Source organism: Haliotis rubra, unplaced genomic scaffold (assembly GCF_003918875.1).
Source record: "Haliotis rubra isolate DU_JTF1 unplaced genomic scaffold, ASM391887v1 Scf428, whole genome shotgun sequence".
In the NCBI taxonomy this organism is placed as follows: domain Eukaryota; kingdom Metazoa; phylum Mollusca; class Gastropoda; order Lepetellida; family Haliotidae; genus Haliotis; species Haliotis rubra.
Genome location: NW_025767111.1, coordinates 946,265 through 960,917, shown reverse-complemented (window position 1 = coordinate 960,917; position 14,653 = coordinate 946,265). Strand labels below are relative to the sequence as shown.

At 44.0% G+C, this 14,653-nt stretch overlaps 1 protein-coding gene across 2 annotated transcripts in view; it reads left to right on the top strand.

Moving 5' to 3' along the window:
• The first annotated feature begins 372 nt into the window (after nucleotides 1-372).
• The window catches only part of LOC124288870 (broad substrate specificity ATP-binding cassette transporter ABCG2-like), a 59,322-nt gene continuing 45,041 nt past the window's right edge, over nucleotides 373-14,653 (top strand). For both annotated transcript variants that reach the window (XM_046725441.1, XM_046725440.1), the window contains exons 1-3: nucleotides 373-678; nucleotides 2,350-2,409; nucleotides 3,421-3,535. In XM_046725441.1, the coding sequence (XP_046581397.1) occupies nucleotides 389-678; nucleotides 2,350-2,409; nucleotides 3,421-3,535 (465 nt within the window). In that variant the 5' untranslated portion in view covers nucleotides 373-388. The remainder of the gene's footprint in view (nucleotides 679-2,349; nucleotides 2,410-3,420; nucleotides 3,536-14,653) is intronic.

The following is a 14,653-nucleotide window of genomic DNA, read 5'->3' as shown; positions in this document are numbered from 1 at the left end:
ATTTATGTAACGCAGGCCAGGAATGTGGGTGGTGGACATTTGCAGATTCCTAAGCCACGTGCGAAACCAACAGTATTTAGATATACCCGTCTGTGTGAAGAATAGTCTTTTTCGACGAATCGATTGTGTTTCCGGTTGGGTTAATACCTGTATGTCAATTCGTACTCTAGCGTTATTTTAATTAAGTTAGTGGTGTACGTATGTATTACCTGTAAGCGTCCTCGTCCCAACAGTCGTTCTGATCATTGATTACGACTGCAGTATACATGTACTATGTGATGTTTTATATAATGTGTTGACACCCCTACACACCAAATCGGCTTGCCCGTGGCCTGCCAGTACAGGATAGGGCCTTTGGCGAAATCAGTACGACCAGTCGACCGGTGCAATGGATAGTACAAAAAGAGGTTTGGCAACGACACGGATAAATGTGACTCCTGTTGTTCCAAAGGAGGTCCTCATTGCCAAGTCACCGGAGGACGGGAATGTGTCTGTACGGTATGGAACCACGGACAACGGCAGTGCAACACTGGACCCCGAGGCAGGCTTCAGACTGAGCGGTTCCCAGAACATCCAGTCCTCTGTCATCTCCATCCATAACTGTTTCTACTCTGTAGCAGTGAAGACGAAAGCATGCTGCGGCAGAACACAAACGAAGACTATTTTAAAAGATTTAAAGTAAGTTTGGTTTGGATATCAGTTGTCGCCCTAGTTCCCGAACAAAACATAGACTTGTTCGTTTCTATAGCTTGCAAACGTTTCTAGTAATTCTATATCTGTGGTCGTTGATTTTCTTTCTTTCTTTCCTTTTTAACGCTGCACTCAGCATTGATTGACTGAGTTTAGTTTTACGCCGCACTCAGCACTATTCAAGTTGACGGTGGTCTGTACACAGTGTAAATAATCGAGTCTGGATCATAGAATCCAGTGATGAACTGTATGAGCATCGATCTACAGTGGGGATACGATGACATGTGTCAACCAAGTCAGCGAGCCTGAGGCCAAATAAAAAAAATAGTGTGGTTCCGATATTACACCTCTTTAAAATTTACTAAATTTGAGTAGGTAGGGAGGAATTCTTTTTTTTTACATATTTTAGAAGCAAAGTACGAAATAATAACACATTTATCAATGTGTAATTGTTTATTTAATCAAGCTTGCTGCCATCATGTCGACTTTCTCTATCAGAATGACGGATGTCCGTTGGTGCTGAAAGCTTATTTTATTCATACCTCTTAAAAAACTAGGGTCGGCACCAGAATTCAAGGGTTGGTCGGGTAATCAGAACCACAACATTTATTTTTTTTATGCCTGACCACCCGATCCAGTTAGTTGCCTCTTACGACAAGCATGGGTTACTGTTCAAGATCAATTCTAATCCTTCACAGGTGCCACACTCAGCAATTTTCCTGCTTTATGACTACGGTCTGTAAATTAAATCAAGTCTGAACCAGACAAATCAGTGATTGGCATCATGAGCTTGATCTGATGATGAAAGGAAATCGTCATGTTAAATTGCGAATTCATTATTTTTAATTGTTTTTGTGATAAATATTATTCATTTGATCATTCAATGATTTCACACTGAACATTGTGGAGTTTGATGGCAGCTGCAGTGTTCTCTACTGACTGAATTTGCCTATTGCTCTGCTAGCAGAACGTGAAGCCGATCTTATGTACTTTTAGATGTTGTGAATGATTGGTGTGGTATTAATAAATTAGAAATAAACTAAAATTGTATATTTTAGAATCCCGTCCATCCCACAGTAGAGTTTATACAGTAGACTCGGCCTGGTGGAGGAGTGCATCATTAACTCTACTATAAACATCTCATTGTTATTTGTACATCACTGGCTTCCACGCCTGTCCTTTGTCTAACTCACTGGCTTCATCAGCTTACAGCCTTGCCAATGTTGTTTTCTTTGTTACATTGTTACATTCAGTATATATATACATCCCCTTCTTCATGTTCCATTCCTGCTTGACAACGGTACAAGAATCTGTATCGAAACGTCGCACTCACGAATGAAAGAAGTTGTTATACATAAAGTTTGTTCTATATTATAAATGATAATCACCATAGGTTATATGATGGTTGCCATGGACAACATTACCACATTAGTAAGCACAGTAACTACAGTAACTACACTCTGTATTAAAAATCAAACGGCAGAGATCTGAGATTTTTATCTAATTAGACTAGGTTATGCATCTGTGTATAAACTTTGATATATTTACGGGATCGGGGTGCAGCTTTGTTTTGTGTTAACGTTGGTTATAATGTCAATATGCTTCTCGTGCAAGTTAAATTGATTTCCTAAACCATGTCCTGCAACTGTTGTCTTTCAGTGGCATCTTCAAGCCAGGCATGAATGCTATCCTTGGACCAACTGGAAGTGGGAAGTCATCGTGAGTGCTCATGTCAGGTCTTGATTAATGTATATTCAGCAGGTGTTTAATTAGTGTAAATATTGATTATCACACAATTTTACCATATGTTACCACAATTTTAGCCAATTACTTTGATGTGTCATTTCAGAACATTCATGTCTCCGCAAAGTCACAAGGGCCACCTTTGTGACATATTCATTCAACTGTGGACCCAGTATGCACAAATGTTGAGAATGTACGCAGATGAAATATTCAATAAGTCCAGAGGGACACACGATATTATTCATTGTACCCACAACACATCTATGATACTGCTAAGTGTTAGGTTGTTTCTTTCAGAGCAGTTAGTGCATATTTCATCCATCAGAGTATATGATCAATGAATTATTTCAGGTTCTAAAGAATGTATCAAAACATATAGTTCCCTACACTTACTTCACAGGGCCCTCATATTGCCTGCAAGGACCTTTAGAACTAATAATTGAGGGTCCCTGGGGCCCCCATGTTTGTGAGTCAAGGTAAAACCATGTACATTACTTCTGTGTGCAGTAGAGAGTGGAAGCAGTCATTTTCTCCAGTATAAGTTAATAATATAATGTAAGGTGTTTCATTTTTCTCCATAGGTTTGTAAGGTATAGACATAATACTCCTGCTGAAACTTCTGTGAAAGAGGGGGGGGCGATGGGGCAGCTTAATGGTTCACTTGTCACATCGAAGACCCGGGGCTCGATTCCCCACATGGATACAATGTGTGAAGCCCATTTCTGGTGTCCCCCCACCGTGATATTGCTGGAATATTGCTAAAAGCGGCATAAAACCATACTCACTCACTCACTCTGTGAAGGAGGCTGCTGGTAGCTATATGCATGCCTGCGCTGAAGTAACTAAATTCCTATTTTGTATAATCTATTGTGGATTACTGTAATTTTGGATTGTGTGTGCATGTAATGACAGAAATGTTGGATATACACATTGATAAGGGAACTTGGTAGATGACATGTGGGCCACAGGTAGATGTGTTTGTTTCAGACTGCTGGATGTGCTGGCCGGCAGGAAAGACCCGGTTGGCCTGAGAGGTAACTTGCTGTTGGATGGTGCCCCGCCCCCTGACAACTTTAAATGCATGGTGGGATATGTTGTACAGGTATGTACTCTGGGGGGTGGGTACGTGATAGGAAACACTGGCATGTGTCAATTTGTTGTAGCTCTTGGTATTGATGTATGAACTATTAATAGCTCTTACCACTATGTCAATAAAAAATGTTCTTATCTTCCCCGAAATGCTGGAGGTAAACATATATTTCTTACACCAAGGTTTTAAAGGGGACCAGCTATGATTGGGCTGATATGCACCAAGCTATCGCTAAGATACCTCTATATATCTGAACAAATACAATGGCTTGTGTAACATGCGGGTACAAGGTTCATGGAATATCGTCCTTCCTATCATGCTTTCTGTGATGGCTTGTGACACATGAAAGGGCATGGTTCATTGAATGCCACACTTTCTAGCCTACCACAGAGGTACAGATAAGCTGTGTATCTGTGTGAATTACGCAAATATTTATGTAAAACCCCAATTCTTATCACGTCTATTGCATACAAGTATGCTTGAATTTTTGTGAATACTACAATTACATTTGTACACACAAAAATGTCAAATCCTAGCTTGCATACCGGTAGATAGATAACATAATTGAGGTATATTGAGAAGTTCTATTTCAACACATGAACTTGGAGTCGTTCTTATCGTTCCTCATATTACAGATAAAATATATATAACAAACACGTAAACCAATAATTAAACTTTATTATATTTTTACAACTAATGGAAATTGGCAAAATACACAGTTGAGTTTGAGTGAAGTGGGTACAACTTACTTGGTTACTCAAAGGAAAATTAGGATTCCCAACTGAGATGAACACAAGCGAGTACATAACTCAATGACCCAAAAAGTTATCTGCAGCTCTGCTTCTATGATGGCTTATGAAGCATGTCAGTGCAAGGGTAAGGGAATACCTCCCTATCTAACCTGCTATGACGGCTAGTCAAGCATACCAGTAAGGGAATACCTCCCTATCTAACCTACTGTGACAGCTTATGAAGCATGTCAGTACAAGGGTCAGGGAATACCTCCCTATCTAACCTACTATGACTACTTGTGAAGCATGTCAGTACAAGGGTCAGGGAATACCTCCCTATCTAACCCACTATTATGACTTATGAAGCATGTCAGTACAAGGGTCAGGGAATACCTCCCTGTCTGACCTACTATGATGGCTTATGAAGCATGTCAGTACAAGGGTCAGGGAATACCTCCCTATCTAACCTACTGTGACGACTTATGAAGCATGTCAGTACAAGGGTCAGGGAATACCTCCCTATCTAACCTACTTTGACGACTTGTGAAGCATGTCAGTGCAAGGGTCAGGGAATACCTCCCTATCTTACCTACTTTGACGACTTGTGAAGCATGTCAGTGCAAGGGTCAGGGAATACCTCCCTGTCTGACCCACTATTATGGCTTATGAAGCATGTCAGTACAAGGGTCAGGGAATACCTCCCTATCTAACCTACTGTGACGACTTATGAAGCATGTCAGTACAAGGATCAGGAAATACCTCCCTATCTAACCTACTATGACGACTTATGAAGCATGTCAGTACAAGGGTCAGGGAATACCTCCCTGTCTAACCTACTATGACGGCTTATGAAGCATGTCAGTACAAGGATCAGGGAATACCTCCCTATATAACCTACTATGACGGCTTATGAAGCATGTCAGTACAAGGATCAGGGAATACCTCCCTGTCTAACCTACTAGGACTTACTTATGAAGCATGTCAGTACAAGGGTCAGGGAATACCTCCCTGTCTAACCTACCGTGACGACTTATGAAGCATGTCAGTACAAGGGTCAGGGAATACCTCCCTATCTAACCTACCGTGACGACTTATGAAGCATGTCAGTATAACTGTCAGGGACTACCTCCCTATCTAACCTACCGTGACGACTTATGAAGCATGTCAGTATAACTGTCAGGGAATACCTCCCTGTCTAACCTACCGTGACGACTTATGAAGCATGTCAGTATAACTGTCAGGGAATACCTCCCTATCTAACCTACTGTGACGACTTATGAAGCATGTCAGTATAAGTGTCAGGGAATACCTCCCTATATAACCTACCGTGACGACTTATGAAGCATGTCAGTATAACTGTCAGGGACTACCTCCCTATCTAACCTACCGTGACGACTTATGAAGCATGTCAGTATAACTGTCAGGGAATACCTCCCTATCTAACCTACCGTGACGACTTATGAAGCATGTCAGTATAACTGTCAGGGAATACCTCCCTATCTAACCTACTGTGACGGCTTATGAAGCATGTCAGTACAAGTGTCAGGGAATACCTCCCTATCTAACCTACTATGACGGCTTATGAAGCATGTCAGTACAAGGGTCAGGGAATACCTCCCTGTCTAACCTACCGTGACGACTTATGAAGCATGTCAGTACAAGGGTCAGGGAATACCTCCCTATCTAACCTACTATGACGACTTATGAAGCATGTCAGTACAAGGATCAGGAATACCTCTCTGTCTAACCTACTGTGACTTATGTGAAGCATGTCAGTACAAGGGTCAGGGAATACCTCCTATCTAACCTACTGTGGCGACTTATGAAGCATGTCAGTACAAGGGTCAGGGAATACCTCCCTATCTAACCTACTGTGACGACTTATGAAGCATGTCAGTACAAGGGTCAGGGAATACCTCCCTATCTAACCTACTGTGACGACTTATGAAGCATGTCAGTACAAGGGTCAGGGAATACCTCCCTATCTAACCTACCGTGACGACTTATGAAGCATGTCAGTACAAGGGTCAGGGAATACCTCCCTATCTAACCTACTGTGACGACTTATGAAGCATGTCAGTACAAGGGTCAGGGAATACCTCCCTATATAACCTACTATGGCGGCTTATGAAGCATGTCAGTACAAGGGTCAGGGAATACCTCCCTGTCTAACCTACTGTGACGACTTATGAAGCATGTCAGTACAAGGGTCAGGGAATACCTCCCTACCTGACCCACTATTATGGCTTATGAAGCATGTCAGTACAAGGGTCAGGGAATACCTCCTATCTAACCTTCTATGACGACTTATGAAGCATGTCAGTACAAGGGGTCAGGAATACCTCCTATCTAACCTACTGTGACGACTTATGAAGCATGTCAGTACAAGGGTCAGGGAATACCTCCCTATCTAACCTACTGTGACGACTTATGAAGCATGTCAGTACAAGGGTCAGGGAATACCTCCCTATCTAACCTACTGTGACGACTTATGAAGCATGTCAGTACAAGGGTCAGGGAATACCTCCCTATCTAACCTACTATGACGACTTATGAAGCATGTCAGTACAAGGGTCAGGGAATACCTCCCTATCTAACCTACTGTGACGGCTTATGAAGCATGTCAGTACAAGGGTCAGGGAATACCTCCCTATCTAACCTACTATGACGACTTATGAAGCATGTCAGTACAAGGATCAGGAAATACCTCCCTATCTAACCTACCGTGACGACTTATGAAGCATGTCAGTACAAGGGTCAGGGAATACCTCCCTATCTAACCTACTGTGACGACTTATGAAGCATGTCAGTACAAGGGTCAGGGAATACCTCCCTATCTGACCTACTATGACGACTTATGAAGCATGTCAGTACAAGGGTCAGGGAATACCTCCCTATCTAACCTACTGTGACGACTTATGAAGCATGTCAGTACAAGGGTCAGGGAATACCTCCCTATCTAACCTACTGTGACGACTTATGAAGCATGTCAGTACAAGGGTCAGGGAATACCTCCCTATCTAACCTACTGTGACGACTTATGAAGCATGTCAGTACAAGGGTCAGGGAATACCTCCCTATCTAACCTACTATGACGACTTATGAAGCATGTCAGTACAAGGGTCAGGGAATACCTCCCTATCTAACCTACCGTGACGACTTATGAAGCATGTCAGTACAAGGGTCAGGGAATACCTCCCTATCTAACCTACCATGACGGCTTATGAAGCATGTCAGTACAAGGGTCAGGGAATACCTCCCTATCTAACCTACCGTGACGACTTATGAAGCATGTCAGTACAAGGGTCAGGGAATACCTCCCTATCTAACCTACTGTGACGACTTATGAAGCATGTCAGTACAAGGGTCAGGGAATACCTCCCTATCTAACCTACTGTGACGGACTTATGAAGCATGTCAGTACAAGGGTCAGGGAATACCTCCCTATCTAACCTACTGTGACGACTTATGAAGCATGTCAGTACAAGGGTCAGGGAATACCTCCCTATCTAACCTACTATGACGGCTTATGAAGCATGTCAGTACAAGGGTCAGGGAATACCTCCCTATCTAACCTACTGTGACGGCTTATGAAGCATGTCAGTACAAGGGTCAGGAACTACCTCCCTGTCTGACCCACTATTATGGCTTATGAAGCATGTCAGTACAAGGGTCAGGGACTACCTCCCTATATAACCTTCTATGACGGCTTATGAAGCATGTCAGTATAAGTGTCAGGGAATACCTCCCTATCTAACCTACCGTGACGACTTATGAAGCATGTCAGTACAAGCGTCAGGGAATACCTCCCTATCTAACCTACTGTGACGGCTGTCAAGCATGTCAGTACAAGGGTCAGGGAATACCTCCCTATATAACCTACCATGACGACTTATGAAGCATGTCAGTACAAGGGTCAGGGAATACCTCCCTATATAACCTTCTATGACGGCTTATGAAGCATGTCAGTATAAGTGTCAGGGAATACCTCCCTGTCTCACCTACTGTGACGGCTTATGAAGCATGTCAGTACAAGGGTCAGGAACTACCTCCCTGTCTGACCCACTATTATGGCTTATGAAGCATGTCAGTACAAGGATCAGGAAATACCTCCCTATCTAACCTACCGTGACGACTTATGAAGCATGTCAGTACAAGGGTCAGGGAATACCTCCCTATCTAACCTACTATGACGACTTATGAAGCATGTCAGTACAAGGGTCAGGGAATACCTCCCTATCTAACCTACTGTGACGACTTATGAAGCATGTCAGTACAAGGGTCAGGGAATACCTCCCTATCTAACCTACTATGACGGCTTATGAAGCATGTCAGTACAAGTGTCAGGGAATACCTCTCTGTCTAACCTACTGTGACGGCTTATGAAGCATGTCAGTACAAGGGTCAGGGAATACCTCCCTGTCTAACCTACTGTGACGACTTATGAAGCATGTCAGTACAAGGGTCAGGGAATACCTCCCTATCTAACCTACTGTGACGGCTGTCAAGCATGTCAGTACAAGGGTCAGGGAATACCTCCCTATCTAACCTACTGTAACGGCTTATGAAGCATGTCAGTATAAGTGTCAGGGAATACCTCCCTATCTAACCTACCGTGACGACTTATGAAGCATGTCAGTACAAGGGTCAGGGAATACCTCCCTATCTAACCTACTGTGACGACTTGTGAAGCATGTCAGTACAAGGGTCAGGGACTACCTCCTATCTAACCTTCTATGGCGGGCTTATGAAGCATGTCAGTACAAGGTCAGGGAATACCTCCTGTCTAACCTACTGTGACGGCTTATGAAGCATGTCAGTACAAGGGTCAGGAACTACCTCCCTGTCTGACCCACTATTATGGCTTATGAAGCATGTCAGTACAAGGGTCAGGGAATACCTCCCTATCTAACCTTCTATGACGGCTTATGAAGCATGTCAGTACAAGGGTCAGGGAATACCTCCCTATCTAACCTACTGTGACGACTTATGAAGCATGTCAGTACAAGCGTCAGGGAATACCTCCCTATCTAACCTACTGTGACGGCTGTCAAGCATGTCAGTACAAGGGTCAGGAATACCTCTATACCTACCATGGCGACTTATGAAGCATGTCAGTATGATAGGGTCGGAATACCTCCCTATATAACCTTCTATGTCGAGTACAAGTCAGTATCAGTGAGGGAATACCTCCCTGTCTAACCTACTGTGACGGCTTATGAAGCATGTCAGTACAAGGGTCAGGAACTACCTCCCTGTCTGACCCACTATTATGGCTTATGAAGCATGTCAGTACAAGGATCAGGAAATACCTCCCTATCTAACCTACCGTGACGACTTATGAAGCATGTCAGTACAAGGGTCAGGGAATACCTCCCTATCTAACCTACCGTGTCGGCTTATGAAGCATGTCAGTATAAGTGTCAGGGAATACCTCCCTGTCTGACCTACCGTGACGACTTATGAAGCATGTCAGTACAAGGGTCAGGGAATACCTCCCTATCTAACCTACTGTGACGACTTATGAAGCATGTCAGTACAAGGGTCAGGGAATACCTCCCTATCTAACCTACTGTGACGACTTATGAAGCATGTCAGTACAAGGGTCAGGGAATACCTCCCTGTCTAACCTACTGTGACGACTTATGAAGCATGTCAGTACAAGGGTCAGGGAATACCTCCCTATCTAACCTACTATGACGACTTATGAAGCATGTCAGTACAAGGGTCAGGGAATACCTCCCTATCTAACCCTACTGTGACGGCTTATGAAGCATGTCAGTACAAGGGTCAGGAAATACCTCCTATCTAACCTACTATGACGACTTATGAAGCATGTCAGTACAAGGGTCAGGAATACCTCCCTATCTAACCTACTGTGACGACTTATGAAGCATGTCAGTACAAGGGTCAGGGAATACCTCCCTATCTAACCTACTGTGACGACTTATGAAGCATGTCAGTACAAGGGTCAGGGAATACCTCCCTATCTAACCTACTATGGCGACTTATGAAGCATGTCAGTACAAGGGTCAGGGAATACCTCCTATCTAACCTACTGTGACGGCTTATGAAGCATGTCAGTACAAGGGTCAGGGAATACCTCCCTATCTAACCTTCTATGGCGGCGGCTTATGAAGCATGTCAGTACAAGGGTCAGGGAATACCTCCCTATCTAACCTACTGTGATGGCTGACTTATGAAGCATGTCAGTACAAGGGTCAGGAAATACCTCCCTATCTGACCTACTATGATGGCTTATGAAGCATGTCAGTACAAGGGGTCAGGGAATACCTCCCTATCTAACCTACTATGACGACTTATGAAGCATGTCAGTACAAGTGTCAGGGAATACCTCCCTATCTAACCTACTATGACGACTTATGAAGCATGTCAGTACAAGGGTCAGGAATACCTCCTATCTAACCTACTGTGGCGACTTATGAAGCATGTCAGTACAAGGGTCAGGGAATACCTCCCTATCTAACCTACCATGACGACTTATGAAGCATGTCAGTACAAGGGTCAGGAAATACCTCCTATCTAACCTACTATGACGACTTATGAAGCATGTCAGTACAAGGGTCAGGGAATACCTCCTATCTAACCTACTGTGACGACTTATGAAGCATGTCAGTACAAGGGTCAGGAACTACCTCCTATCTGACCCACTATTATGACTTATGAAGCATGTCAGTACAAGGATCAGGAAATACCTCCCTATCTAACCTACTGTGACGACTTATGAAGCATGTCAGTACAAGGGTCAGGGAATACCTCCCTATCTAACCTACTGTGACGACTTATGAAGCATGTCAGTACAAGGGTCAGGAAATACCTCCCTATCTAACCTACTATGACGACTTATGAAGCATGTCAGTACAAGGGTCAGGGAATACCTCCCTATCTAACCTACTGTGACGACTTATGAAGCATGTCAGTGCAAGGGTCAGGGAATACCTCCCTATCTAACCTACTGTGACGACTTGTGAAGCATGTCAGTACAAGGGTCAGGGAATACCTCCCTATCTAACCTACTGTGACGACTTATGAAGCATGTCAGAACAAGGGTCAGGAATACCTCCTATCTAACCTACCGTGACGACTTATGAAGCATGTCAGTACAAGGGTCAGGGAATACCTCCCTATCTAACCTACTGTGACGACTTATGAAGCATGTCAGTACAAGGATCAGGAAGTACCTCCCTATCTAACCTACTGTGACGACTTATGAAGCATGTCAGTACAAGGGTCAGGGAATACCTCCTATCTAACCTACCGTGGACGACTTATGAAGCATGTCAGTACAAGGGTCAGGGAATACCTCCTATCTAACCTACTATGACGACTTGAAGCATGTCAGTATAAGTGTCAGGGAATACCTCCCTATCTAACCTACCATGACGACTTATGAAGCATGTCAGTACAAGGGTCAGGGAATACCTCCCTATCTAACCTACTGTGACGACTTATGAAGCATGTCAGTACAAGGGTCAGGGAATACCTCCCTATCTAACCTACTATGGCGACTTATGAAGCATGTCAGTACAAGGGTCAGGGAATACCTCCCTATCTAACCTACTATGACGACTTATGAAGCATGTCAGTACAAGGGTCAGGGAATACCTCCCTATCTAACCTACCGTGACGACTTATGAAGCATGTCAGTACAAGTGTCAGGGAATACCTCCCTATCTAACCTACTGTGACGACTTATGAAGCATGTCAGTACAAGGGTCAGGGAATACCTCCCTATCTAACCTACTGTGACGGCTTATGAAGCATGTCAGTATAACTGTCAGGGAATACCTCCCTATCTAACCTACCGTGACGACTTATGAAGCATGTCAGTACAAGTGTCAGGGAATACCTCCCTATATAACCTACCGTGACGACTTATGAAGCATGTCAGTATAACTGTCAGGGAATACCTCCCTATCTAACCTACCGTGACGACTTATGAAGCATGTCAGTACAAGTGTCAGGGACTACCTCCCTATCTAACCTACCGTGACGACTTATGAAGCATGTCAGTATAACTGTCAGGGAATACCTCCCTATCTAACCTACCGTGACGACTTATGAAGCATGTCAGTATAAGTGTCAGGGAATACCTCCCTATCTAACCTACATTGGCGACTTACGAAGCATGTCGAGTATAACTGTCGGGGAATACCTCCCTATCTAACCTACGTGGCGACTTATGAAGCATGTCAGTATAAGTGTCAGGGAATACCTCCCTATCTAACCTACCGTGGATCGACTTATGAAGCATGTCAGTATAAGTGTCAGGGAATACCTCCCTATCTAACCTACCGTGACGACTTATGAAGCATGTCAGTATAACTGTCAGGGAATACCTCCCTATCTAACCTACTGTGACGACTTATGAAGCATGTCAGTATAACTGTCAGGGACTACCTCCCTATCTAACCTACCGTGACGGCTTATGAAGCATGTCAGTACAAGGATCAGGGAATACCTCCCTATCTAACCTACTGTGACGGCTTGTGAAGCATGTCAGTACAAGTGTCAGGGAATACCTCCCTATCTAACCTACCGTGACGACTTATGAAGCATGTCAGTGCAAGGGTCAGGGAATACCTCCCTATCTAACCTACCGTGACGACTTACGAAGCATGTCAGTACAAGGGTGAGGGAATACCTCCCTGTCTAACCTACCGTGACGACTTATGAAGCATGTCAGTACAAGGGTCAGGGAATACCTCCCTATCTAACCTACTGTGACGGCTTATGAAGCATGTCAGTATAAGTGTCAGGGAATACCTCCCTGTCTAACCTACTGTGACGGCTTATGAAGCATGTCAGTATAACTGTCAGGGAATACCTCCCTATCTAACCTACTGTGACGGCTTGTGAAGCATTTCAGTACAAGGATCAGGAAATACCTCCCTATCTAACCTACTGTGACGGCTTGTGAAGCATGTCAGTACAAGGGTCAGGGAATACCTCCCTATCTAACCTACTGTGACGGCTTATGAAGCATGTCAGTATAAGTGTCAGGGAATACCTCCCTGTCTAACCTACTGTGATGGCTTATGAAGCATGTCAGTATAACTGTCAGGGAATACCTCCCTATCTAACCTACTGTGACGGCTTGTGAAGCATTTCAGTACAAGGATCAGGAAATACCTCCCTATCTAACCTACTGCTGGCTTGTGAAGCATTTCAGTACAAGGGTCAGGGAATACCTCCCTATCTAACCTACCGTGACGACTTATGAAGCATGCCAGTACAAGGGTGAGGGAATGCCTCCCTATCTAACCTACCGTGACGACTTATGAAGCATGCCAGTACAAGGGTGAGGGAATACCTCCCTATCTAACCTACCGTGACGACTTATGAAGCATGTCAGTACAAGGGTGAGGGAATGCCTCCCTATCTAACCTACCTTGACGACTTATGAAGCATGTCAGTACAAGGGTCAGGGAATACCTCCCTATCTAACCTACTGTGACGGCTTATAAAGCATGTCAGTATAACTGTCAGGGAATACCTCCCTATCTAACCTACTGTGACGGCTTATGAAGCATGTCAGTATAACTGTCAGGGACTACCTCCCTATCTAACCTACTGTGACGACTTATGAAGCATGTCAGTATAACTGTCAGGGACTACCTCCCTATCTAACCTACCGTGACGGCTTATGAAGCATGTCAGTACAAGGATCAGGGAATACCTCCCTATCTAACCTACTGTGACGACTTATGAAGCATGTCAGTACAAGTGTCAGGGACTACCTCCCTATCTAACCTACTATGACGGCTTATGAAGCATGTCAGTATAACTGTCAGGGACTACCTCCCTATCTAACCTACTGTGACGACTTATGAAGCATGTCAGTATAACTGTCAGGGACTACCTCCCTATCTAACCTACCGTGATGGCTTATGAAGCATGTCAGTACAAGGATCAGGGAATACCTCCCTATCTAACCTACTGTGACGGCTTATGAAGCATGTCAGTATAACTGTCAGGGAATACCTCCCTATCTAACCTACTGTGACGGCTTGTGAAGCATGTCAGTACAAGTGTCAGGGGAATACCTCCCTATCTAACCTACGTGGCGACTTATGAAGCATGTCAGTACAAGGGTCAGGGAATACCTCCCTATCTAACCTACCGTGACGACTTACGAAGCATGTCAGTACAAGGGTGAGGGAATACCTCCCTGTCTAACCTACCGTGACGACTTATGAAGCATGTCAGTACAAGGGTCAGGGAATACCTCCCTATCTAACCTACTGTGACGGCTTATGAAGCATGTCAGTATAAGTGTCAGGGAATACCTCCCTGTCTAACCTACTGTGACGGCTTATGAAGCATGTCAGTATAACTGTCAGGGAATACCTCCCTATCTAACCTACTGTGACGGCTT